The 27,691-nt window shown below is 42.2% G+C and overlaps 1 protein-coding gene across 9 annotated transcripts in view; it reads left to right on the top strand.

Annotated features, from left to right (window-relative positions):
- Nucleotides 1-20,613: 20,613 nt before the first annotated feature.
- The window catches only part of Odf2l (outer dense fiber of sperm tails 2 like), a 41,258-nt gene continuing 34,180 nt past the window's right edge, over nucleotides 20,614-27,691 (top strand). For 3 of the 9 annotated variants that reach the window (XR_003481308.2, XM_027395902.2, XM_027395896.2), the window contains exon 1: nucleotides 20,929-21,204. Coding sequence is in view for 5 of the 9 variants with exons in the window: in XM_027395902.2 (XP_027251703.1) it covers nucleotides 21,169-21,204 (36 nt within the window). In the remaining 4 variants the exon portion in view is untranslated. Of the gene's footprint in view, nucleotides 20,830-20,927; nucleotides 21,205-27,691 lie in introns of those variants that run through there. The other 6 variants (XM_027395901.2, XM_027395895.2, XM_027395897.2 and 3 more) reach the window with 3 other exon arrangements.

Genomic DNA, 27,691 nt, shown 5'->3' with positions numbered 1-27,691 from the left:
ACTCTGTGTGCTTTGTGCTTATGGTTGAGAGATCTGTCACCTTCCTGTTCCTGCAGGCATGCCCGCTGCTCACTGCCACACCTTCCCATTATAATGGATTCTTGTACCTCTGGGACCATAAGCCAAATAAACACTTTCTTCCTTTTTTTTTGAATCCTTTCTTCCTTAAGTTACCTTAGTCATGGTGCTTTATTTCAGCAACAGAAAAATAGCTAATAGTGTGTCAAAGCTAAGGCTCAGAAAACCTAAAAACCCCTTTAAATTGGTAGTGGCAGCATAGTGTTAAAATAAGAGTAATGGGCTTCAACTTCCGTTGTTTATCATTATGTCATGTCTTCTCTTAGTTATCAAATTATATTTACAAATTGTCCTTCTCTCACAGGCCTTTCAACCTGCGGCCTATGGAACTATGTAGATGACAGCATCTTGTGTCATTGTCAGGGTTGGACCTGCTGACTGGCTCCACACACAGTGACAGCTATTGTGAATCTTTTTGAAAACCAAGGGAAAGTTTTGTTTGCATGGAGAGCACATCTGGAGATCTCCAGTCACGTGTGCATCCTGCCTGACTGTGACCCGTTTCTGAAGACTGCTAAGGAGCGGAGGGTATTAGGTCAAGAAAAACACCTCTGACTGCTCTCCTTGTGGAGGTCACACTAAGTCAATGCTGTGCTCTAACGGCCATCTTCAGGGTAGGTTCATTGTCTTCTTCTTTCCCTAAAAACTGGAGTCTTTGAACCAGGGCTCCGGGCTCTGGTCTTTGCCTTTGCACATATTCACGATAGCATGCAGTCTTCAGCCAGTACTTACCACGCATGCTTCTCCCTTACTGTATTAGCTACTTACCATGTTCCTGCGATAGCATGACTGACATAAACAACTTACAGGAGGAGATACTTATTTTAGCTTGTGGGTATCTAAGGGTTTAGTCCGTATTTGCTTGACTCCATGAGCTTGGGTAGAGTACCATGGTTACCACGGTAGCTGAGCATGCCGTTCAGGAACGTCTCTATTTCCTAGCTGACAGCAGGCAGAGGTGTGTGTACCGAGGACCCAGTATAAGCTTCACAAGTGTGACCTTAGTTACTTGCTTCCTTCAGGTAGACCTCACTTGCCACTATATCCAGAATTTTCCCAGATAGTACCACCAGTAGGAGACATTTCATGATCAATCCATAACACATTCTATGTCTCACTTTCAAAAATAAGTACTATTAACATCTTAATTTTACAGAAAAGGATCAGAAGTTTAAACAGTGGGGGGGAGGGAGGGAAGGAGGGAGAGAGAGAGAGTAACATTCACCATTTAGGCTGGTTGATGATAGTGCTCAAATGCTTACAACAGTCCTTAACATACAGAAAGTGACATTTATCACTGTTATTACTACTGTCATGACATTTAACTCTGTCTTTCTTCCTCTCACTAATACTCACTGCTCATAGACTATGTACTATAGGAAATGCTTAGGATCTCAAAGAATCAGGTTGGCCCCTGTCCCCAGGAAGCTCACAGCCTAGCAGGACGGATGTTAACCTAGGAAGGTTAAGTCTCAGAAGCAACTGAGTCACACTGGGAAGGATCTCTCTGTGGCTCAGGAGGGAATGAAGGGAAAGAGTCTCCATGTAGGTTGAGTTGGGAAGGAAGAGTAGATGGTAGGTGATATAGGGAGCATGGGGGTGGGGAAATTTCCAGAGCAATCACTCTGAGGGTAGAACCATACTCAGAGAGCCCAGGAATGAGTTGCAGAGCTAAGAGCTAGTTCTGAGTTAAGAGCTGGTTGTAAAACTCAGAGATAGAGAGGGGACACTTCCCTGATGGCCTTTTCCCGACAGCCTCCTTTCTTACTGTTCGCCAGCTTTTCCTTCAAATTCCAGCTATGGACTAAAAACCTTACACAAGTGTCTCCATGAGCCAAATCTCCCCTTTCTTGCTCTGACAGCATCAGATGTCTGTATTCTCCTTTGATGTACCATTTACCTCACACACTGATGTTGTGGTGGCTGTATGACACAAGGGACATGGCCACTTTTGCTTACTACTCTTCCAGCATCTCACTCTATCAAGTCTGAATAAATATTTGTTGAATGAACAAATGCATCCAGGAGAAATAAGAGCTAGATCATGAAGGAGCCTAGATTATAGCATGAAATGGACATCCCCATCTCTCTCTTAGAAAAAGTGCCTTATGTCCAGGAAGTTTTCCCTTTCATTCCTGCCTGACAGACAGCTCTTGGGTCTTGGTGTTCCTCTGGGTGTGCTGGAGAATGGAATGTGGTTGGCCATGTGACTGCCAAACTTGCTCACCTGCAGCTCCCATTACACCTTGCCTTCTGAGGCTCCTTTGCAGTGTGGGTTTTTTCCACTGGCAACTCCCAAGGGCAGATCATAGGTGTTGACTCACTGAGCAGGACAAAGCTCTTCATTTTAGCTTTCCTTCCAGTTTATTTTATTATGCCAGTCTCTTGTGCTTTTTAAGAAAAAGTAGTCCCTTCTGTAAAGCAACACATACAAAAATGAAACTCATGAGAAGTGCTTCTTGCCATCATATATAGAATCACTGATTGGACAGCTGAGGATTATGTCCAGTCTCTCTCTGTTTTTGTCAACACCTACCAATGGCTGCAGGTATGGAGGGTATTGGCTATATAGAATACAAGTAGGTTTGCAAATTAAAGCTTTGCAAAATTAAATAGGTAATCTTGCCCAACCTCACCAGGTTAAACCCAAGCAGGTATGCTGGGGCTTTGCTTATCTTGCACTGATAGTTTAGGCTTGGCATCCATTCTTGTCTCTATTTTCTATCTCCTTGATTCTGGACCAGTCCTCTCTCTTGTCACTGTCCTAGATTTCACTATTATCTTCTGTTCCCTACAAGATTTCCAGACACTCACTCATTTTGTGAAGGTACCTTGGGAATCTCATCTATTTCTGAAATCTAGATCTGCTCCCTGAAACCCATTTTGCTGTCAGTATCCATGCTTCGGCAAGACCGTGTACTGAGATCATTTTACTACTTTCTCCTTCACCTGTCTGACCCTACAGGAGATAAAACAAAAACAAAAGTTGGAGAAAGTGGCTTGGCCAAGTAATTAAAAATCAGTCCTGAGCACAGTGTTCTGTTCTGTGAAGTGACTCTAAGTGAACAACTGATCCTTCTGTGGCCTTCAGAGCTGACGATGTCTGGTGAAGTGGGGGGGGGGGGGAAAGTGGGAATGCAATTTCCAAGGGCTCATTGCAATGTTCTATGAAATGTATGACTCTGCTCTGCTTTTATCTGCTTTCAAGAAAAAAATAAGTTACTCTTATTTCAGTAACTCAAGAATCAAAACCCATTTTTCTGTTCACTGTCTGGTCTGCTGGCAGCTTGGCCTTTGGAGGACCTGTGTGCTTCCTTTCATGAAGACTATTGGCACACAACAATGGGCAAAGCAATGAAACATGTGATAAGAAATTCCATGCCTTTCTGATCAGATTTTCTTTTAATTTATATTCATTTTCAAAGCCAAGGGATAAGGTGGATAGTCCACATAACTCCTGGAAAGCCGTTTGTGCTTGAGTCTTCACCTTCTCAAATCATAGCGATGGAGAACAAGAGGTGAAATTAAATGAGGTAAGGGCAGAAACGAGCATATCAGCAAACCAAGTGGCTCTCACAGGCTACTTATTGAGGAGTGGTAATGCAAAGATTCCAAAACTGAACAAGACAGGGGCATGTTTCAGGGCAGAAGGAGGCATTGAATTTGGATCTTGTGAAGAGTTTCCCACAAAAAAGAACTGGGAGCTTCAGAAATGATTATAGCCAATATGTTTGTGTGGTGTTTTGGAGTTTTAAAAAGAATTTCTTACATTTATTTACTTAGTGCATGAGGTTGTGCGTGCGTGCGTGCGTGCGTGCGTGCGTGTGTGTGTGTGTGTGTGTGTGTGTGTGTGTGTGTGTGTGTGTAGGGGGGGGTTGTGTGTGTGTGTGACATGGTGTGCAAATGGAGGTCAGAGGACAACCTGTGGGAATCACTCCTTCAATCTACCATGCTGGTCCCAGGGATTGGACACAGATCCTTAGACTTGGTGACAAGTGCCTTTGCCCACTGAGCTATCTCTCTGGCTCTGCTTTTGCAGTTTTCAAAGCACTTCCACATACCTTACTTTACAAGGCTCAGGGAGTTATGACTTCCCCTTTTAGCTACATTAAAAATCAAATATGGGTAGTTATCTTTTCTAAGAGTCATTTTAATAGAACTGTCCTGAGTTCAAGAGTGGGACTGAGGTTATGGGTTATCTAAATAATTCTGTGAAAATCAGTAGAATGTACCATGTCATGTAAAAAGTAAGGAGTGTGCATTCATTTTCTATAGAAGTCTGAGCACACCAGTTAAAATCTTGAGGCTTGGATAAAAATGAAGAGATTCTCTTGTTTAGAATTATTTTCCCCACATTTCTTGCTAACTTCAGTGTGGAAATAACTTCAAAACACACACACACACACACACACACACACACACACACACACACACACACACACGACACACACAGAGAGACAGACACAGGGAGATTATTTTTGCCAAAATGAGTGGCTAATAAGAATTACTATCAGCAACAATTTAATATGGAGAATTGGAGAAATAGTATTAAATAGTACCCATTTGAAAAGTAGGCATAAAATTACTTTCTATTAAATATTGCTATATCTGTTTGAACCTTGTAGAATATAATATCATATCTTGGATATCAGATGTTGTTATTATTACTGTAAGTATTTTTTCAGAGGTGAAAAATAGACAGCATAAACATAAGGGGATTTTTAAAAGAGATGAAAAATAGACTCAGAAGCAGTACACAGTATAAACTTTCTCTCTACTCTCCAATTCAGTTTTCTTTCTGCTCTGACACTGCCCTCAATGTGTTCCTAACATCCCAGGGTTTTGCCAGATTCCCCTGATGCCTCTAATCACAACAAGAAGCAGTAGCAGGTCATATTTGTTTTCCTTCCTCTATTTTTGTTCTTAGTATTTTATTTCACCCAGCCACCCCTGTGAACAGTCAGACAAACAGTTGAAAGACCTGAATTCTGGATTAGGGTTCCAGTTGAAAGGCCTGAATTAGGGCTTTCTCCTTTGTTCAGGTGGTGCAGGCCTCTGGCCTCTGAGTTTTCAGAGCAAATCCTCAGCAAAGGGTAAAGCAACAAAAGAGATTTAGAGCTTTTCAAATTGTATTATGTTTAAAATTATCACATTTTCAAATGCAAGTTTGGGCTCTGCAAGTCAAGATAAGAACATTATTCTGCATATCTACTGAATTTCCATAGATTTCCAGTGTAAGTTCCTTTATGATTACCACCCAAAGAAGGAGCATGGATGAATAGGACATTTTGTGTTTCAGTTCAATCAATATCATCTTTAACTAGATAATTCTGCCAGTGAAGACCAGTGAACCATTATGATGGATGTGAGTAGTATGACCAATGTGTGTGGTGCACATTGGAAATGCGTGCATATGCATATGTATATGGCTGGGGTCTGTAGGCCACACTGGGAGGAGTCTCTGGTTGAGAAGAGTGCAAGGGATGGGCATGAATGTTTCCCATTGTAGCCCTGGCACAAGAAAGTCTGTGTTCTTCTTCAACGTTTTTTATCAGAGTATGTCAATTTAAACATGCTGAGATATGCTGTAGCTTGATTATATCCCCTCTGCTCACCCTGATTGTCTTCTGACTCCACAATACTCCTCTTTCTACTGGTGTGGTTTGTTTTTTTCTAGATTCTACATATAAGAGAAAAACATCTGAATTTTTTTTTTGTGAGTTCAGCCTATTTTACTTAAACATGACAAACTCTGGTTCCATTCATGTTTCCTGCAAATTACATAATTTCATTCTTCCTATGGCTGTAAAAACTCCATTGTGTATACGCACAACATTTTCTTTATCCGTTCATCCATCTTTGGACAACAAGTCCATAACTTGACTATTTTGATTAGTCATTGGAAAATTGTATGGGTGGAATGTTATGATAAATCTTTTTGCCAAATGCTGCCTGAGCCCCACGTCCACATGTGAGCTTTACGCCTGCCGTCTGCCCGAGTTAGGCCCAAATAAATACACAGAAACTTGTATTAGGTTCAAAGCTGCTTGGGCAATGACTAGGATTCTCATCTGTTAGCTCAATCTCAATTATCATAAATCTATATATTTTATAAGACTTATCTTATCGGATGCCTTATTGGCGTCCCTCCTTGCTGGTGGATCACATCCTGCCGCTGGAGCAGGAACGGGAAAAGAGAGTGACACTTCCTTTTTCCTCTTCTTAAATATGAGTCTCCTTGCTATGTCATTTCCTGCCTGGAACACCATTTCTCTACTAAATTTCCCAGAATCCTCTTTGACTCCTAGTCCAGCCTAACTTGCTGTCTCATTGGCCAAGCAAGTACTTTATTTAATAATCAATAAGATAAACATACACAGAAGTATTTCCCCCATCAGTGGAATGTATTTTTTATTTTTATAATTGTAATTAGACCAATTTTAAATTAGAAACAAGATTCTTTTACATGTCAATCCAAGTTCCCTCTTCTTCCCCTCCTCCCCTGCCCCCCACTGACCCCCTATCTTAACCCTTTTCTCCTCCCCAGGGAGTGTGAGGCCTTCCATGGGAATCTACAAAGTCTGTCACATCATTTGGATCAGGGCCTAGACTCTCCTGTGTCTAGGCTGAGAGAGAATCTCTCTATGTGGAGTAGGCTCCCAAAGTCCATTCGTTACTAGGGATAAATACTGATCCACTACCAGAGGCCCCATAGACTTCCCAGACCTCCAAACTGACCTTCCTCGCTCAGGGAGTCTGGAACAGTCCTGTGCTGGTTTCCCAGCTATCAGTCTGGGGTTCATGATCTCCCCCTTGTTCAAAATAGCTGTTTCTGTGGGTTTCTCCAGCCTGGTCTTAACCCCTTTGCTCATCACTCCTCCATCTCTGCAACTGGATTCCAGCTCAGTGTTTAGCTGTGAGTGTCTGCTTCTGCTTCCATCAGCTACTGGCTGAAGGCTCTAGGATGGCATATAAGGTAGTCATCAATCTCATTATCAGAGAAGGGCACTTAAGGTAGCCTTTCATCTATTGCTTAGATTGTTAGTTGGGGTCAACCTTGTAGATCTCTGGACATTTCCCTAATGTCAGAATGCTCTTTAAACCTATGTTGGCTCCCTCTATGGTGGTATCTCTTTTATTGCTCTCCTCCATTCTTCTCCTCACTAGATCTTTCTGCTCTCATGTGCTCCTCTCCCCTCCTCTTCTCTCCTTCTCTTTCTTTTAGCTCTGTCTCCCCTCCGCTCAGGCCCCCAATTAGCTCAGGAGATCTTGTCCCTTTCCCCTTCTCTGGGGGACCATGTATGTCTCTCTTAGGGTGATCCTTGTTTCCTAGCTTCTCAGGCAGTGTGGATTGCAGGCTGGTAATCCTTTGCACTATGTCTAAAATCCATATATGAGTGAGTACATACCATGTCTGTCTTTTTGTGACTGGGTTACCTCACTCAGAATGGTTTCTTCTAGTTTCATCCATTTGCCTATTCCATTTTTTTTTCCCTGCGGAGTAGTATTCCATTGTGTAAATATACCACATTTTCTCCAGCCATTCTTCAGTTAAGGGGAATCTAGGTTGCTTCCAGGTTCTGGATATTACAATAATGCTGCTACGATTATGGTTGAATAGATGTCCTTGTTGTATGAATGCAAATCTTTTGGGTATATGCCTAAGAGTGGAATTGCTGGATCTTGTGGTAGACTGATTCTCTGGATTTCCTCAGTGTTCATTGTTATGTTCCACTTTTCATTTCTGATTTTGTTAATTAGCATTCTCTGTTTCTGCCTTTTGGTTAGTTTGGATAAAGGTTTGTCTATCTTATTGATTTTTTCAAAGAACCAACTCTTTGTTTCATTGATTCTTTGTATTGTTTTCTTTGTTTCTACTTTATTGATTTCAGCCATCAATTTGATTATTTCTTGGCATCTACTCCTCCAGAGTGAGTTTGCTTCTTTTTCTTCTAGAGCTTTCAGTTGTGCTGTTAATTCTCTAGTGTGACTATTCTTCAGTTTCATCATGTGAGCACTTAGTGCTCTGAACTTTCCTCTTAGCACTGTTTTCCAAGTATCCCATAAGTTTGGGTATGTTGTGTCTTCATTCTCATTGAATTCTAGGAAGTGTTTCATTTCTTTCTTGACCCAGCAATGGTGCAGTTGTGCATTATTCAATTTCCATGAGTTTGTTGGTCTTCTGAAATTTGAGTTGTCGGTGAATTAAATTTTAAAGCATGGTGGTTTGATAAGATACAGGGGGTTATTCCAATATTTTTTGTGCCTGGTGAGGTTGGCTATGTTGCTGAGTATGTGGTCGATTTTAGAGAAGGTTCCATGTGGTGCTGAAAAGAAGGTATATTCTTTTGTGTTTGGATGGAATGTTCTATACACATCTGTTAAACCCAATTGGGTCATAACTTCTATTAGTTCCTTTGTTTCTTTATTAAGCTTCTGTCTGGTGGTCCTGTCTAGTGGTGAGAGCAGGGTGTTGAAGTCTCCCACTTTAAGTATGTGAGGTTTTATGTATGATTTGAGTTTTAGTAATGTTTCTTTTATGAATGTGGATGCCTTTGTATTTGGGGCATAGATGTTCAGAATTGAGACTTCATCTTGATGGATTTCTCCCGTGATGAATATGAAATGACCTCCTTCATCTCTTTTGATTGATTTTAAAGTCTAATTTGTTAGATAGTAGGATTGGTACTCTTGCTTGTTTATTGGGTCCATTTGATTGGAAAATCTTTTCCCAACCCTTAACTCTGAGGTACCATCTGCATTTAAAGTTGAGGTGTGTTTTTTGTATGCAGCAGCAGGATGGATCCTGTCTTGCTATCCATTCTGTTAGCCTGTGTCTTTTTTTAGATGAGTTAAGACCATTAATATTGAGTGATATTAATGACCATTGATTGTTCATTCTTCTTTGTTTTGGGTTTGTTGTTGTTGGAATTGTGTGTGGATTTCCTCCCCTTTTTTTGATTTTGGCTGTTGGTAAAGGGGGGTTATCTATTACCATGTTTTTCCGGTTGTAGTTAGCTACCTTGTGTTACGATAAATCTTTCCACCAAAAGCCGCCCAAGCCTTACTGCCACGTGGGCACTCTCCACTAGCCGCCTGAGTTCTGCCTGCCATGTGGATGGACAAAATAATACAGAGACATATTAGGTACAAATGCTACTTGGCCAATGACTAGTATTTCTCATCTGTTAGCTCAGTCTTAATTATCATAAATCTATATATTTTATAAGACTTATCAGTGCCTTCCATTGGCGTACTCCCTTGCCGGTAGATCACATTGTGCTGCTGGAGGAAGAGCAGAGGGGAAAAGGGCCCACTTCCTGATTGTCCTTCCTTAAATATGAGTCTCCTGGTATGTCACTTCCTGCCTGGATCATCACTTCCTACTACATTTCTCAGAATTCTCCTCGACTCCTAGTCCTGCCTAACCTGCTGCCTCGTTGGCTAAACAGTACTTTATCATCCAGTAAGACAAACACATGCACAGAAGCACTTCCCCCATTAACCTTGGGTTGGAATTTTCCTTCCAGAACCTTCTGTAGGGCTGGATTAGTGGATATGTATTGTTTAAATCTGGTTTTGTCTTGGAATATCTTGTTTTTTCCATCTATAGTGACTGAAAGCTTTGCTGGGTATAGTAGTCTGGGCTGGTATCCATGATCTTTTAGTGTTGGCGGAATATCTATACAGGACCTTCTGGCTTTCAGAGTTTCCATGGAGAAGTCAGATGTAATTGTGATAGGTTTGCCTTTGTATGTTACTTGACCTTTTTCCTTAGCTTCTCTTAATATTCTTTCTTTATTCTGTAAGTTTGGGGTTTTGATTATTATGTGGCGATGTAACTTTTTTTGTGGTCCACTCTACTTGGTGTTCTGTAAGCTTTTTGTATTTTCATTGGCATGTCTTTCTTTAGGTTGGGAAAGTTTTCTTCTATGATTTTGTTGAATATGTTTCCTGCACCTTTGAGGTGGGTTCCTTCACCTTCTTCTATACCTATTATTCTTAGGTTTGGTCTTTTCATGGTATCCCATATTTCCTGGATATTTTATGTTAGGGATTTGTTATACTTAAGATTTTCTTTGGTTGATGAATCTATTTCTCCTACTGTATTTTCAATGCCTGAGATTCTCTCTTCCATCTCTTGTATTCTGTTGGTTATGCTGGCATTTGTAGTTCTTGTTTACCCAGCTTTTCTATTTCCAGTATTTCCTCAGTTTGTGTTTTCTTTATTGTCCCTATTTTAGTTTTCAGGTCTTGAACTGTTTCCTTTATCTGTTTTTTTTTCTCTTGGCTTTCTTTAAGAGATTTGTTGATTTCTTGTATTTTTTGGTTTGTTTTTTCTTCCATTTCTTTAAGGGATTTTCTCATATCCTCTTTGAGGGCCTCTATCATTTTCATGAAGTTGTTTTAAGGTCCTTCCCTTTTGCTTCATCTGTGTTGGGATATTCAGGTCTTGCTGGTGTAGAGTCCCTAGATTCTGGTAGTATCATATTAGTTTTTCTGTTGTTGAATTTGTTTTCATATGGTCTTCTTCCCATCCCTTCTTCCAGTGGGTGCTGAAGGAGTCTCTGCCTCTCCTGGTGGGTACGGGACCAAGGTTCCCTTCTGGTGGGTACAAGCAGGTCCAATACTCTGATGGCTCCCCTCTTCCTCATTCCATGGGCAGAGAAGTTTGATAGGATGCTGGCTGGCAGTCTCTGGGTGGTCTGAACCCTGCTGGGATGGGATCCACAGCATGCAGGCCTCAGGTGGCTCTGAGCAGGGTACCTGAAGGCGGGCTGGAAACAGGTTCAAGCTTACCTCATCCTGTGGGCAGAGAAAGGAACTAGGATGCTGGCTGGCATTTTCTGAGTGCCCCGGACTCTGCTGGGATGGGATCCACAGTCATGGGCGGAATTTAACTTCATGTCACTGGAGTTCCATGGAAACTATAGAGCATTAGTTAATATAGTTATTTTGCATCATTAAGTCTTCCAGCCCATGATTTCGGGGAGTCTTTCCATTGTCTAGAGTCTCATTTAATTTCCTTCAGCGATGTTTTAAAGATTTTCTTTAGAATCTGTCACATGCTCGGTTATTACCATTCCGAGGAAGTTTATTTTTCTTGAGGCTATTTTGTAGGCAGATTTTTCTTTGGGCTGCCAGCTCACAAAAATGCCACAGAGACTTATTATTAATTATGAAAACTTGACCTATAGCTTAGGTTTGTCCCATTAGCTCTTATAACTTAAATTAACCCATTTTATTAACCTACATGTTGCAATTTAGATTACATGACTTGTAGCTTTTACTTCCCCTCCTACATGTCTTGCTTGCTCTGGGTCTGACTAGAGACTCTTCCTTTCTTCTTCCCAGAGCTCTGTCTGCAGAAGTCTTGTCTAACATCTTCCTGCCTAGCTATTCACCATTCAGCTCTTTATTAAACCAATCACAGTGACACATCCTCACATAGTGTAAGGAATATTCCCCAACATATTAAGATGGGATTATTTTTCTGTGTCATCTTTAAACACATTTTTGTCATCTATGAAAAAGGGCTGTTTTCTTCAGCACTCCAGGGAGAAAAACATTGCATTAATTATTAATTTTTATGGTGGTACTATTATTTAAATACTCTTAAAAGAACTGCAAAGTGCCACCTTAACACACACACACACACATTCACCATCAGGTCCACCTTAGTTTTAGAATATTAAAATTCTATTCTTCACATTTTGGTTGTGAGTCCAGTCTTTAGCAGCCTAGCTATCACTCCAAGGGCCCGTAAAACTCAAGTACTTTTCTATTATTAAACGTATACTTCAAAGTTCATTTATTTATTTTCCTTTTTAATGGACACATTTGTCTTTTAAACCAACTTAATTTTTTAATAATTTTTAATATATAGTCTCTACCCCATAACTCTCGGTGATGTGCCTTATTTGTGCAGGGGATGGCTCCCATAAATCCTTCTAATTTGCTTACTCATTCATTTAAAAATAAATTTGGCTGACCATTGTTAAAACCATTAAAAATCAAGGCATGCTCTTACCAGCCCCAGTCAGGGTTAGCCATGAGTGACCACCGTCAACAACAGTGATCTTGCTTTCATGACATCTGCATCCTCGAGAGGAGACTAGAAGAGATCACAACATAGAGAATGTGACATCTAATTTGGGATGCCTGAGAGGCTGACTCGGGAGAGGGGACAGGTCAAGGTTGGGCTATGTGGTCTTGTATCAGTTGGAACATGAAGGCATTCCTGAATTGATGATCAGGTTAGGGAAGGAATCACGAAACTATCTGAGACGAGTGTCTTGTAGGAGGGAGGGGGTTTGAATCCAGTGTCACTTGAGTGTATGACGCACAGGGATCATAGCATAGGGAGAGATGAGGAGAGACGTGAAGTGTTTAATTATTCTTTATCAATAAAAACTTGGGAGTCAGACATTGGGGTAAGAACCTGAATGACCTGAGAAGTGGTGAAGCGACCAGTGGCCTCCTCTCTCCCTCGCCCTCCCTCCCTCCCCTTTTCCCTCCCCCCTCTCTCCCCCTCTCTAAGCCCCACCCTATTACTTCTTGTGTCTGTCCTCAGTCCTCCAAAACCTCTATGGCTATTTTGGTCAGCTAGTAGCTAGCTCCACCATCTGATTCAAAGCAAACTTTATTGTCAGTCTTGAGAGCATCAGAATTGGATCAAAATATCACACAACAGAGAGGTCTCAAGGCTAGAAGACACAGTGGGAGGAGGAACCTTGAAGGCACAGTTCCTGAGAGGCCAGCAGCTCAGAGTGCAGTTCATGACACGGGAATACAACTGTGTCAGTTAACATTGACTTTGTGCTGCCCCCTTGTCAAAATCACTCTGGCTGCTGAATGGAAAATGGGCAGGAGAAACCCATGGGTGAGGATGGATGCAGAGGCCAGCTGGGGGTCACTGTGGAATGCAACTCAGGCCGTGGAGATGAACAGAAATCAGAACACTTTTTTGTCCTTTATTTAAAAGTCTTTTTAAGATTTTCATATTTGTAGAAATTTCCTTTCCCCTCTCTATTGAATAACGCTGTTGTGTAGGTGAAGTTACTTACAGGTGGGGCTGTCAGCAGCAGTGTATTGCTTAATACTGTCAGCAGCAATCCCTTCTCTTTAGGAATTTACTGTCCTCCAAGTAAAGTCAGGTCTTGGACTATGAAGCACAAAGGAGTTTTAGTAGGATCCAGAGAAAAATAAAATTAGTGAATGTTTTTATTAAGTAATTTAATAGAGAGCACATAGGAAGAGGACAGTATACAATCCCAAGACATGGGGGAGATTCTACAGAAGTCCATTTAGGTGTTTTTACAAAAGATTTTATATATAATCCTGGGCCTTGCTAAGTCACATTCTTTAAAATGGTACACAAGGCGTAAAGATTAAGCAAAGCTAAAAACAGAAGAGGGTCTTAAAATTAAGTAAATATATATGAACTGATGTAATAATTAAGCACTACAGTGATTCTGTGATGGTTAGCTTTAATTGTCAACATGACACAATCTTAATTACCCACACTTAAAGCAGCACTGGTAGAATTGCCTTCGGTGAAGGATCACTCTTCAAAATGCACTAGTAAGCACCCTACTGATGTGGAAAGGGTGTTTTGTTGATTCCTCCCTACTTGCTCTCAATGTGCTGGCACTTAGAGATGGGGCCTTTGGGGGATGCTTAGATTACAGGAGTAGGGTCTGTAGGGAGCTGCAGAAAACCGCACCCAAAAGATGGCGCTGGTTTCCGCCCTCCGCCAGCCCGACGGTGAGCGCTCTCTGTGGTAAACAACTCCAAATTAGGTAAAGGTCATGTATCCTCTTAATTCTGCTTGGAGACAACCTATCCTGGCACGCCACGTAGGGTTAGGTGATTGGTAGATGTAGACTATATCAGGCCCCGTCTCCCTCGGCCCGGGGCCACCGCCATTATACATTGTACAAAGCAAAGAGGTTCCCGATTAAACTGTGTTTGAAGAAGATTCCTCCGTGTGGCGTCTTTCTTGCTGGTCAAGGGTGGACGCCGCAAGTGGTGGCCCATACGGGGATTCAGAACTTCTCACAGTCGGGGGTAAGTTCCCAAGGTAAGTGGAACTGTAAAGTCCGCAGTGAATTCGGAGATAGGTCTCCGGTAAAGGAGCACCAAGGTCCTCGGGAAAGAGGCGATAAAGTCTCCGGTAAAGGAGCAACACTGCTCTCGACAAAAGCGAACCGAAAGTAAAAAACCTCGCTTCTGCTTTAATTTGCAGAGTGAGAGTAAGTGAATGGACCCCGCTATTATAGTGGTGATTTGGCTGCCTTTTAACATCGCAGTGTGGGCTTTTGTTTTCTGGTGGTATTATCCGACTTGCAGTGAGAAAACAAAGGAGAAACAGAAAAGGGATAAGAAGCAAGTTTATCCTTCTCTAGGAAGGTTGAGAAAGGAGTTAAAAGAACCAGGAGAGGATTCAGAATCAGAGCAGGATATATGTGAGGATGAGGACATCATGGAGGAAGAGGAGGAAGAGATTATTGAGCTCATGGAAAAACATTCATTAAAAGTATCAGAAAAACAGCGTCCTAAAATGGCGACTGTAAAGCAAGGGCACCGCCCTACCGCTCCTCCCCCCTACTGCTCGAAAGAGGAAGTAGGAGGTCCTGGTTGCTCCACCTTCTGTCCGGAAGTGTGGCGTACGGTTCGCACTGAGCTTCAGGTTACTCAACCACTGGCTTATCCAGTTTTTACAGACGGTAACCAACAGAGATATCATGAACCAATTGACTTTAAAATAGTCAAAGCTCTGGCAGAATCGGTACGCACCTATGGGGTGACGGCAGCTTTTACAATTGCTCAGGTAGAAGCGCTTGGTCGCTACTGTATGACACCCAGTGATTGGACAAATTTGGTAAAAGCTTGCTTATCACCAGGACAATATTTAGATTGGAGAGCTTTTCAAATTGAGTTTGCCAATGATCAAGGTGCGATTAATCGCGCAGCTGGTGATCAATATTGGGATGTGGACATGCTTCTTGGTCAAGGACGTTTTGCACAGCAACAAACAGGATATCCTCCTCAAGTGTATGATCAGATTAATCAAATAGCCATTAGGGCTTGGAGGTCTCTGCCTAACAAAGGTGAGGTCAGTGGAAATCTTACAAAGATATTACAAGGTCCTATGGAACCCTTTTCAGACTTTGTGGCAAGAATGGTAGAAGCTGCAGGAAGAGTGTTTGGGGATCCAGATACTGCTATGCCTTTGATCAAACAGCTGATTTATGAACAGTGTACAGAAGAGTGCAGAGCTGCAATAACTCCATATAAGGGTAAAGGCCTTGAAGTCTGGATGAAAGTCTGTAGGGAGTTAGGGGGTCCGCTGACTAATGCTGGCCTAGCAGCTGCTGTGATGCAATTAACTAAGAAAGGCAGAGGTTCAGGAGCTTGCTTTAAATGCGGCAAGCAAGGGCATTTGAAAAAGCAATGCCCCGAGGGAGGAAACACTAAAGTCAATAACTTTGCTCTGCGCCCTAAGCAACCTGGCTTATGTCCTAGATGTAGAAAAGGAAATCATTGGGCTAAGGATTGTAGATCAGTAAAAGACATCAGTGGACAGCCTCTTGTTCAGGGGTATGGAGGAGCCCGTCCAAAAAACAGACGACGGGGCCCACGACCCCAGGGCCCACAAATATATGGGGCCATGGAGGATCAGAACCAGGAGCAGAGTCCCAAAACCTGGCCCTCTCTTCGTCATCCGAGGGACCGAGGAGAGCCACTACAGGCTCCGCGGGGCTGGACTTACGCTCCACCACCAGACTCGTATTAACTCCCAGAATGGGGGTCCAGCTTGTTGACACCAATTTTAAGGGTCCCCTTGAGCCTGGCACAGTAGGTTTGCTTATAGGAAGATCATCTGCAGCATTGAAAGGCTTACGAGTACATCCTGGAGTTATAGATCCTGATTACATGGGTGTAGTAAAGATCATGGTAGAATCTCCTAGAGGGATTACAGTCATTTCTCCTGGAGACAGGATAGCACAGCTACTGCTTTTGCCAAGTTTGCATGACAAGTTTCCAGCACAAGCCAGAGAGAGAGGAGAGGGAAACTTTGGTTCCACTGGATCAAACTTAACTTTTCTAGCTTTAGATCTTGATCAACGTCCAACCCTTGAGTTAATAGTGAATGGTAAGAAAATCTTAGGCTTACTAGATTCTGGAGCTGATAAGAGCATCATAGCCACTAAAGATTGGCCCTCTGGCTGGCCTATACAGGTTTCTTCTCAAACTTTACAAGGTTTAGGCTATGCTAAAGCTCCTGATATGAGTGCTAGACTATTGCCTTGGAAAGATCAGGAAGGGCATTCAGGGACCATGCAACCTTATGTGTTAGACTTACCAATTTCATTATGGGGAAGAGATTTGTTAAAGGATATGGGTTTTAAACTCACAAATGAATACTCAGAAACATCTCAAGGTATCATGAAACGAATGGGATACGTCCCAGGCCGAGGCCTCGGAAAACATCTGTAGGGTCGTGCCAGTCCTATTATCCTACAACCAAGACCAAAGAATCTAGGTCTGGGTTTTTCCTAGGGGCCACTGAGGGAGGTATTCCTATTACCTGGAAAACAGAGGAGCCGGTATGGGTTCCTCAGTGGCCACTTTCCTCTGAAAAACTGGAAGCTGCTAAGACTCTAGTGCAGGAGCAGCTGGATCTGGGGCATATAAAAGCCTCTGTATCTCCATGGAATACTCCTATTTTTGTCATTAAGAAAAAATCTGGTAAATGGAGATTGCTTCACAATCTTAGAGCTATTAATCAGCAGATGCAAATTATGGGCCCTGTACAACGTGGTCTTCGGGCAATCTCACTGTGGATAGTTGGGATAAGCTTGGAAAAGATCTAGATTTTGTCTGGGCACAGGGAACGCTGAAGCCAGGGACGAGGCCTATTTGGAAAATGATTCGCAGCTGTCTAGAGGATCAAAGATGCCGCAAGGCTGTAGAAGAGGGGCAGGAGGTGGTAGAATAGCTGAAGGAAATAAATAGATGCAAGTCATGGGGCCTGTGCAGCGTGGTTTACCATTGCTGTCAGCCCTACCCAATCATGAAGAACCTGATTTGTGATGTGTGCAGGATAGTGTTAGGTTTGCTTTTACTTTACCTTCTATTCTCCATACCATTATATGAGTGGGTGGTTTTACCCCAGGGTATGGTCAATAGCCCCACTATGTGTCAGCTTTTTGTGTGTCATGCTATTGCTCCTATTAGAGAGAAATACCCTGCTGTGAGATGTGTTCACTATATGGATAATATTCTGTTAACTAGTAAGGAGTTGAAATTGCTGCACTTAGCATATGGAGACTGCATTGGATATCCAATCTACCCTTAATGCTCAATTGGAAGGTGGCATTATGGTTTTGAATCAATGCATTGATCTAGTACAGGAACAATTGGATACTTTATGGCAACTGGCACAGTTGGGATGTGAATGGAGAATGCCTGGTTTGTGTGTAACAGCTGTTTCCTATCAGAATTATTCCTTAGCAGCAAACATGTCTAAACAACCTTCACAGTATCTTCTAGGCTACTGGTCTGGGGATTTTGACAAGCTGATGCAGGAGCTGAGACTCTCCATAGTGCATGTGAATTCCACCAGGGTCGACATCTCGGTTGCGGAAGGACTGTCTGCGTGCATCACTCAAGCCATGAATCATCTGAAAGAGTGGGCAGGAATGGGTGCCCTGGGAGGAATGCTTATCCTAGTTAGTTTCATAGCGTTATGGTGTATCTGCAGGATGAGGGTCATACAGCAGAGAAGTAATACCACGATTGCACAAGCCTTTAGTTTAGTTAAGAAATGGGCTGGAGTAGGGGTTATGTTTTCCATGATGCTGTTAGCCATTTTTGTTTGCCTGTGGTGCCTATGCAGGATCAGGAAGTCGCAAAAATCCCAAGCTGTTATGTTGGTACAGGCCTTTGCTGCTGTGGAAGCAGGACAGTCCCCTCAAGCATGGTTATCCATGCTGACAGACAAATAGATGTCTGTCTCGCCCTTGCTGAGTGAGTGATGTGTATCTGAATCAGTCATGCTCAATGATGGGCACCTACCCTCATGCTGAGCGAATAAGCATACATGTGTTCCCTTCAACCTAAGACATGAGCCTGTGAGGGTGACACAGTGACTCTTTGACGGGTAAGATAGGGACACTGGGGTTGAACCTAAGACAGAGATGACTGAAATCTGACAACAGATAGATACTGCTACTCCTATAATATTAAAACAAAAAGGGGGAACTGTAGGGAGCTGCAGAAAACCGCACCCAAAAGATGGCGCCGGTTTCCGCCCTCTGCCAGCCCGACGGTGAGCGCTCTCTGTGGTAAACAACTCCAAATTAGGTAAAGGTCATGTATCCTCTTAATTCTGCTTGGAGACAACCTATCCTGGCACGCCACGTAGGGTTAGGTGATTGGTAGATGTAGACTATATCAGGCCCCGTCTCCCTCGGCCCGGGGCCACCGCCATTATACATTGTACAAAGCAAAGAGGTTCCCGATTAAACTGTGTTTGAAGAAGATTCCTCGGTGTGGCGTCTTCCTTGCTGGTCAAGGGTGGACGCCACAAGGGTCCTCATTAGAAGATCAGGCCCCTTATAGAAGACAGGGGAGATTGTGCTACTTCTCTTGATACAAGTGAGAAAAAAGTAAGAAAGCATCCATCCACCTAAAACCACTAGGAACAGACACCTTATTAGCAGCCAAATTGATTGATTCTTGATTTTGGACTTCTAAGACTCCAGAAATGTGAAAAACAAGTTCCTGGTGTTTAAGCAGTCTGTGCTATTTTGTTATACTTGGCTGAAGACCCACTAACACTGCTCTATCCAGTAGCAGTGATGTAGACCTGTTCTGTGAGAACTCTATGAAAACCCAAAGCGCTGTTACTTTGGTGAATTTTCCAGGCTGAGAGGTCTGAGATACACTGTGTCATTACCTCAAAACCAAAGTCATTTCATCTTGTTTTCCTTTAGGTCCTGTTGCTGACTGGTTAGGTTACCTTATATTGTGCACTCACCTGGACCCAAGACAAGGAGTTGAAACTCTGGGATTCATACATCTGGCACCTTATTGGAGTGATTAAGACAATGAGAATTTGATCATATTTTGCTTTTCTATAGGGTAATTAGACTTTTTTAAGTTGCTGATTTCTAAGAGAAAAAAATAACTTGCAGGATCTCTTAATGCCACATTTTCCTGGTAAATTTCCAAATAAGGTAAACAGACTCCATTTTTGTGTGTTTAGGGATTAAGAGAATTACTTGAAAACCATTTTTGGAGACAATTTATGTCACCAAGCTGTCCTTTAAACTGCCTTTTTCATTTTGCCAAAATATGATGTGAACTCATCAAGTATCTTTAACCTATTTATCTGTCCATGAGGGAAATAGCCAACCGGATGGACTACTACTGCCCATATTCACATACGTAGCCAGTGAAGTGAGTTTAACACTTACTAGACACTTGTTTAGCTTAAGTTTTATATCAGCGGTCTACACACCATAACCTGTTGGTCAAATCCAACCTCCTAATTACTTTAATTAACATTTGATAGACACAGCTGCATTCATATGTTTATGTGTTCTCCATTTCTCTGTGGCTTCTTTTGTGCTACAATGTGGAATTAAACACTGTAACAGGGACAGCATGATCTGGAAAATCTAAAATACTACTATTGGCTCTTGAAAGAAAAAGTATGCTAGCCTCACAGTTTCATTATATGCAAATCCTTGGATCATAATCTTACATAGTCAAGTGTGTTATGTCTGGGGAAAGTGAGGACTTGTGATGGGCTAAAAGAGCTAGTTTTCTGTTTGCTTTGTTTGTTTGCTTCAGCTAAGTAGTAATAGAGCACAGAACTTTCTATTTGCTTGGCATGATGGCCCTGGATTGGAGGCATAAGGGTCAAAGTTTCAAAGTACTCGAGGCCGCAGAAACAGTATGAAGGTAGCCTGGACTACATGAAATCTAGTACTAAACCACTAATACAATGACAAGAAAATGAAATCTCATTTAAAACAAAACAAAACAAATGCTCCATCTGGTCCTCCTTTTTCTTCACTACGATCTTAATTTGCTGGTTGAGCAGTTTGGAAAGCACAGTTTGGGACCTGGAAGGCATTTTGGAGAACACGTTGACTCTGGGATAAGAGTCAGGGATAAAGCCATACATGGGAAATGAGGTTTTTTTCCGGTCACCTATCTTGGATTTTTTGTTTCAAATCTCTCCTGCAGAAAAAGCACAAGCAGGGAGGGCAGTTTCCGATCGAGTGTCAGGAGACACCCCGCCAGGATGGCAGCGGTTGAGATGCTCCGTAACTACACACAAAAGCTCTGCTTTTTCCTAAAGCAAAGGGGCCTCACCACAGAAACCAGAGCGGAGACAAAGCTCCCCGCCGGCCACGCCCCCTGGCTCCCGCCAATCACAGCAGGACCGGCGCCCGCGCTCTCGAGCCCTGGCCAATGAGCTTCGTCGGGCGGCAGGGGGCGGGGCGTCCGTTTCCATAGAAGCCGCGGGCCGGTTACTAGCGACGCTTGGGTTCTTCCGTGGCGACCCGTGGCCCCCGCCGCCTGTGCCGGCCACTCATCGGCCCCTTGCCTCGCGCGCCCCGTCCGCCCTTCCTTCCTTCCGGCCGTCCAATCTTCTTCCCTCTGCACTCTCTGGCGGCCGAGGCGACCCAGGGCCCGGCAGGCTCTCAGAGGACGCTCCGGCCATTGCAGGTAGCCACGGCGGCGGCGGCGGCAGCGGCGGCGATGACGTCACGGCGCCGCACGTTCGCGGGGCGGGCCCTGCGCGCGGGGAGCATGGCCCCGGAAGTGAGGCCTGCGATGCCCGCCCTGCCGGGATGCAGGGTGGACAAGCCCGCCGCTTCCACCCGGAGCAAGGCGGGCGGGCTGTCGCGGCTCTCCGCGGGTGGAGGTCCGGGGTGGGGGAGTGGACACAGGGTCCCGTTCATGTTGAGCCCGCCGTGACAGCCCGGTTGTTGAGCGGCCCGAGTCAGGTCCCGGTACCCTCGGGACTCCCGCCTTCTTCCAGCCTCCCGGCCCCCTGCTCAGAGCATGCTTGACATTAGGGGGCACGTGGGAGAAGCCAAGGTACTTTCATCCCAGCCCTGCCCTTTAACCAGCTGTGTGGTCTGGGCCACATCGCTGAACCTTTCCCGCCTCCGATTCGGTACTGAGAGTACAGATTGCAACCCGAGAGTGACACACTTGCAACAATTGATACCAAACTCGAGCTCACATACTCAAGTGGCACGGCAGGACAGCCAGTATCCACAACCAAACGGTGGCTGCCGCTGGGGATCCAAAAGGCCACCCTGTGCCTTACAGTGTGTCAGGGGTTTTTTGAGGGGGTGAGGGCTCGAGGTGGTTAAAGGATCAATAGAAACCCTGTCTGCTTTTAAACTTTACTTCATACTTTTGGATTCTGGCTTTTAAACTTTACTTCATACTTTCGGCTTCTGGCAAAACGGTGGGGATGTTTGTAAAGGTTGCTCTGTAAAATCAGTTCTGATCAACTCAGGAGGCTTGTGAGTAATTTTAAGAATAGGTTGGTTAATTCGGGATAATTACTTCAAAGGAAAAAATGGGGAAATGTGCAGACTGCTGAGAAAGCCCCAGCAGAGTGAGCCCACTGGGTTCTAAGTTTGCTAGGGCGTGGGGGCAAAGAGAAAGATAAAGTCCAATGACTCTAGTTTTTTGTTTTTTGTTTTTTTTCCTCTGCATGTTACTCTAAGTGTGGTCTGTATAGGTTATTCTGTTCTTGTAGAAGAGTCAAACGAAGCCCAGTATGGCTAATGGTTAATTCATTGTCCATGTCCAGGGGCCACTAAGAGTTAAGAAGTGATGTTTCGTGGGTCCTCGTCATTTAGTTTGATGTGCTGTCTTTGATCATCCAAGAATGGTTAAGTTTTGTTTAGTTTACTTGACCTCAGATTAGATAGTAAAGAAGAATAAAAAAAATTTAAAACAGTTTTATAAGTTATTTTTGGTACTGGAAGGGATAGTTTAAAAAATTAATTTACTTGTAGAGCCATTCATTAGAGCATGGTGGGCAAATGTTATATTTATATATGGCCACGTCTCTTTGGACTAGTTTCATGCTGTTGTAGCATTCTAATTCCTTGGTTTTGTACATGTCTCTATCACCCATGAAAGCAGCTGAGGCTGAGCTTTAGCCAGCTTCTTTCCATGACTCTTTCAATCCGAGTGTCCCTGCAGTGACTGACGCTGCACTTTCTCCAATAACTGCTCCTGGGCTTTCTTAGGAACTCTGATCTTGGCTCAGTTTCTGTTCATGGCCCCTTCTGTCCTGGGGTCATCACTAGAGCCAAGGCTGCTCTGTCCCCAGTGGCCTCCTGGCCTCTTTGCAGCAACTCTGATCCTGCCACATGGCGCCAAGCTTCAGCTCTCTCTGACTTCTTCACTCCTTCAAAAAGGAAAACTAACACATTACTAAGTTCATGTACTACCTTAAGATGAAGCCTTGGTCTCCTGGATCACAGCTTCCCAGAAGATTCCACCTCAGTGGTTCTGGTCTCTCACTAATCAGCCCTAGCTGGCCAGTATCCATTGTCCCCGTAAAGCACAGGTTTTACTTCAGTGGTTCTGGTCTCTTACTAATCACAGCTGACTCTTCAGCCCCAGTTAACCAGAAGCCACAGATTTTTTTTCTGAAGTTAGCTTCTCTGAATCATAAATGTCATCCCATTGCCTTATCTCCTCCCCATTATTTTGATAATTTTTACTTAGAAATCTGCTTTCCTATTTTGGTCATTTTTACTTACCTGTTTCTAAGTTTCACATATACATTTTTTTCCACAATGGAGTCTAAAATGATATGCATTTGCTTCTTTGAAACGTTTTGACTAGTTTCCAGAATACTGAGAGACAGAAGACATCGTTCCCATATCTACTTGGTGTTCCTTGCTGAGTATTTCATGGAAGATTTGTTTTTAAATTTATTTTTAGTAGAATTTGGATGCTATTGTTTAAAGTCAGTAAATTTTGTTTTTCAGGGATTTGTGTTTACTGTGCTCTTTCCAGGGAGACTGGTTTTTATAAAAGACATTTCCTGAACAGTCTAGGTGCCATGATCTTTCTTTTCTAATGTCATTGTCTCTGAGTATCCATCCTTCAACACACTTGTTGATCAAAGTTGAACATAGTTCTGTGGTTATGGCTCTATGAATACCCTTGACAGGTTAAAACGTTTAAGACCACTATCTTTAAGGAGTTGCTTAAACTTGTAGAGGATGGGTCTTTGTTTCACCGCTAATGTTTGTCAGTTGGTAACGCCTTGCACATAACTGAAAACTTGTGCACCACCTGGTTTCTACAAAAATACCTTTGTTCCCCTGAAGTGAGAGTATATTTTATTAAGATAGGTTATATTTTATATTTATATTTTATATTACTTTTTAAGCAGGCAAATATTTTTATATTAAAGAAAAGTATTACATTTTGCTCATCTAATTTTGATTATGGAATTGTATTGCTATCTTGGGGGGTGGGGCTGGCAGTCTCCAGCAGCACAGGGCTTTGATAGGAATCCACACAGTCAGCAAGGTTAGACTTTTCTGTCTGAGAGGGGTTAGGGAAAAAGGCACTCAAAAACTCTCTTGATGATTTCCTTTATTCTCCCTCTTTCTTTATTCTCTCTCTCTTCTCATTTTTTTTTCACAGCTTTTATACCCCAAGAGAATCTTCCAGTCAGTATAAGAGTTAAAACAGTTGCATTCCATTTCTCAAGTGAATGATGATAGGTAAAAGTATGTTTTTCATCTCACTCACATAATTAAACATTTTATTTATTTTAGGTGAAAAACAAATTATCCCAAGAGCCGACATACATCTATACCCAAGAAACTTGTTATAGATTAACCATGCGGGCAAGCAAGGTGTTCTTGTCAAGTCTTTTACTGGCAGGCTGCATTTTGTAGTTAAAAAAAAAAAAGGACCAATTACTTTATTATTTATCTTGAAAGGTAATCTTATAAGGAATCACAAACCTAAACTTTTATATATGAAAAAGAATCCAGTCGGCTCTACTTTAAATCTTTAGGGTGCATATCCATTCATATATATATATGTATATATATGTATGTATGTATACACACACACACACACACACACACACACACACACACACACTCAGGAGATTGAGGGCAGAAAGGTGTATAAGGAATTAATGATCACCTTTGGTCATCAACCAAACCTATCAAGGAGAGTATATCAGCCTGTAATAATTGGGCTGCTTTGTTCTTGTTCCCTGACCTTAAAGAGTTCCACATTCAACTGTGTGACTTTCTAAAACTTTAGATTGTCTTCTTGGGTTTTTCACCTCAAAATTATTTAATGAAAAGACCTTAGTCTAACTTTGTTGTTCTCAAAGCTTTGTTTCAGCTGTGATGAACTCCAAGATACATGAACACATCTCCCAACATTAGGTTTAAAAGAATCTAAACTAGCTGAGCTACTGGGACTCAATTGTTAATCCTTAACTTGAGCTACATCCATGCAGCTCCTTAGGTGAAACTCACAGTCCCTGGTTGTGAAACATATCCTTGTATTTATTTTTATTCCTCAAAACTCAGTATAAGCTATAATTATTATCAAACTAGACAGTACAGATTGTGGGGCGATCATTTTCTTGACAATCCACAGGTATTAATGCCCAGCAGAATGGATGTTTCCAAGAGATTAGCACACTATATTACAGGCAGTAGAGATCGTCCCACGTCCACTCACGCCATGCTACATAGCAGAGAAAGGGAGCTGCAGCAAACATGTAAAGGCACAGCAAAAGTAAAGACATTCCAGGGTCTGCAGTCCCGTGGTCTTGCCTAAATGAGATTCCATCAGAGGATTCCCTTCTGGTGCGCTGTACCTGGAACTTCAGTTGCAACTCGCTGCTCTGCTGGCATGGCCAACTGCAGAATTATCACAGAAACAGTGAAGTGTCTTTGAAAATGTGGATAATCTTTGTCTTGGTGGATATGACTTCACGTAACTTCTTTAGGCAAATCTGAGGTGCACTTCATTCCCTGCATTGTGTTTTGAGGATTCCATAGTGATAAAGCAGTAGTCATTGCAGAAGTCATTCCTAGAGCCCATCCTACTTCTGTTTCCTCTTGTGGTGATAAAGCACCTTGGCAGAGCAATTTTGGGAGAGAAAGGCTTATTTGGCTTACACTTGCATATTACAGCTCACCACTGCAGTCAAGGCAGCAGGACATTGAAGCAGCTAGTCACATCCACAGCCAGGAACAGAGGAAAACTGAATGTGTGCATGCATGTTTCTCTTTGCTCTCTATTTTATTCAGTCTAGGTCCAAACCCATGGTATAATGCTACCTACATTCAGGATGATTCTTCCCATGCCAACCCAACTAAGAAAATCCCAGACAGGCATGACTGCTAACCAGCCCAGTCAAGACTGTTTCTCATTGCAACTGCCTTCCTAGTCATTCTAGATTGTGTCTGGATGATAGTTAAAATTAACCACTACAGATCCCCATTTTTACCACACATTTTTATTTACCATTTAAGATGTAGTTAACAATTGTAGGTAATAAAGTACGACATTTTTGCTATATAATGTGCCTTGTGCTCACTTACCAATAGCCCAGAAAGCTGCATAAGAACTCACTTAAAATACTGATATCAAAGTGATTCTCAATTTATAAAGTATTTCCTAAGAACGGAAGTCCCTATCCTTTCTTGCTTGTTTTCAGTTTTACTTCTAAATGTAGAAACCATTTTTTTAAATCTCTTAGAAAGGTTGGTCAAAGGACAGATAAAGGCAAATCAGTATTCTATCATATTCATTGAGTCGTAGGCCTTGCATTCTTTCCATTCATTGCTTACTTCTCCAAGCTTTTAGGATCCAACTCTAAATATGACATTCTTTCTTGAGATTCCAGGCTGTAGAGAGATAAATATTTAAACACATGAATGAGTAAAAGATAAATGCTAATTCCTCCTTGAAGGGCTGTGGCAGCTACAAACCAAACACACCACAGATGCATTTGCTTTGACTTCCAAGAGCATATTTCTCTGTTGCCTATTTTAGCTTTTCATGTGATCTGTGTATTTGTGCTTCTGGACTGCAAATATCCCCGTGTACTCTCTACAGTGTGATGTTGTTGTAACAGATGTTGCACAGCTCAGCAGCCAGAGATCCAGGGACTATGGCTCAGGCACTCTGGGCTACTGTTCCTTTTGAATTATAGCTACTAAAGATTTGTCTCTGCATTGTATATAGAAACATGAGGCAAAATTTAATGCAGTTTTTGCAGGTGTTCTGGGAGGCTTCTGAATTGCTAGCTAAATATTGTGAATAGTTTCAACCTATCATTTCAACAACTACCTAAACTATTGAAAAGTTCTTGAGTATAATGTATTTTAATATGGAAAAATAAGGCTAAACCATAAATATTTGAAAGCAATGTAGAAACCTTAAATGTGACCTTTGATCTCGTATGAACAACAACAACAAAAGAGACACATGATCATTACTATTTAGAACTATGAAACCTTAGCCTCATTTTTGCCAATGTGTTAATTCATCTCTTTAAGTGTGGCAATTTTGGAGAAATTCATGTATAAGGCCACATTTTTTAAAATGACATCTTTAGGGCTAAATGAAAAGATTCTTGCTAAAGTTCAGAAGTACTTATTATTATCAGCAAGGAGTAGTCTCGATTGAGCTGGGAATGGGCATAGAGGAATGTATCACAACAGACTGTTTTTTAAAATAATGTCTTCCTGGCTCTGCAGCTGTTATTGCAAAGCGCATTAAAGGTGCATGAGTTTTGTACACTTCTAAGTGGGAACACCAGCTCCCTGTTGCCTAGGCCTGATTGGACTAGTTCAAAACCCATAGCTTGCACACTTGTTTTCTAGTCCTATCAGGTGATTATTGAAGGATTATTATAATGCTTCAAGAAATAGATCAATGAAGATATCTAAACATGGGGCTGGAGAGATAGCTCCATGACTAAGGGAGCTTACTGTCCTTTCAGAGGACCCATGTTTAGTTCCAAAACCCATGCCAGGTCGCTCACAACCCCTTTGTAACTGCAGCTCTAGGGGATTCTGATCTCTGTGTTCCCAATCCCTAGGACTCATCTGCACATACCCACTCAGAGACACATAATTAAAAATAATCTTAAAAAGATTATTGTACCCATATCTATATAATAATAACAGCATACATTATTAATATATAGTAATATCAAGCAAGCCTATGGAAAATTGAAATTGGTAAATTACTATACAATGCAATTTTGGTACTATTTTGAGTCACTAGAATAGAGGAGCATTTATAATTTTTTTCTTAAGAGACAGGTCTCACTATGTAACCCCAACTGGCTTGGAACTTGTTGGATAAACCAAACTGGTCTCAAAGTCAAAGAGATCTGCCTGCTTTTGCCTCTCAAGTGCTAAGATTAAAGATGTACGAAACTATGTCCTAGAGGGCAGTTATATATATAATATATATATATATATATATATATATATATATATTGTTTTTCGAGACAGGGTTTCTCTGTGTAGCTCTGGAGACCAGGCTGGCC

This window comes from Cricetulus griseus (genome assembly GCF_003668045.3).
Source record: "Cricetulus griseus strain 17A/GY chromosome 1 unlocalized genomic scaffold, alternate assembly CriGri-PICRH-1.0 chr1_0, whole genome shotgun sequence".
In the NCBI taxonomy this organism is placed as follows: Eukaryota; Metazoa; Chordata; class Mammalia; order Rodentia; family Cricetidae; genus Cricetulus; species Cricetulus griseus.
Note: the sequence above shows the minus strand (reverse complement) of the source record. Positions and strands in the feature narration are given on the sequence as shown.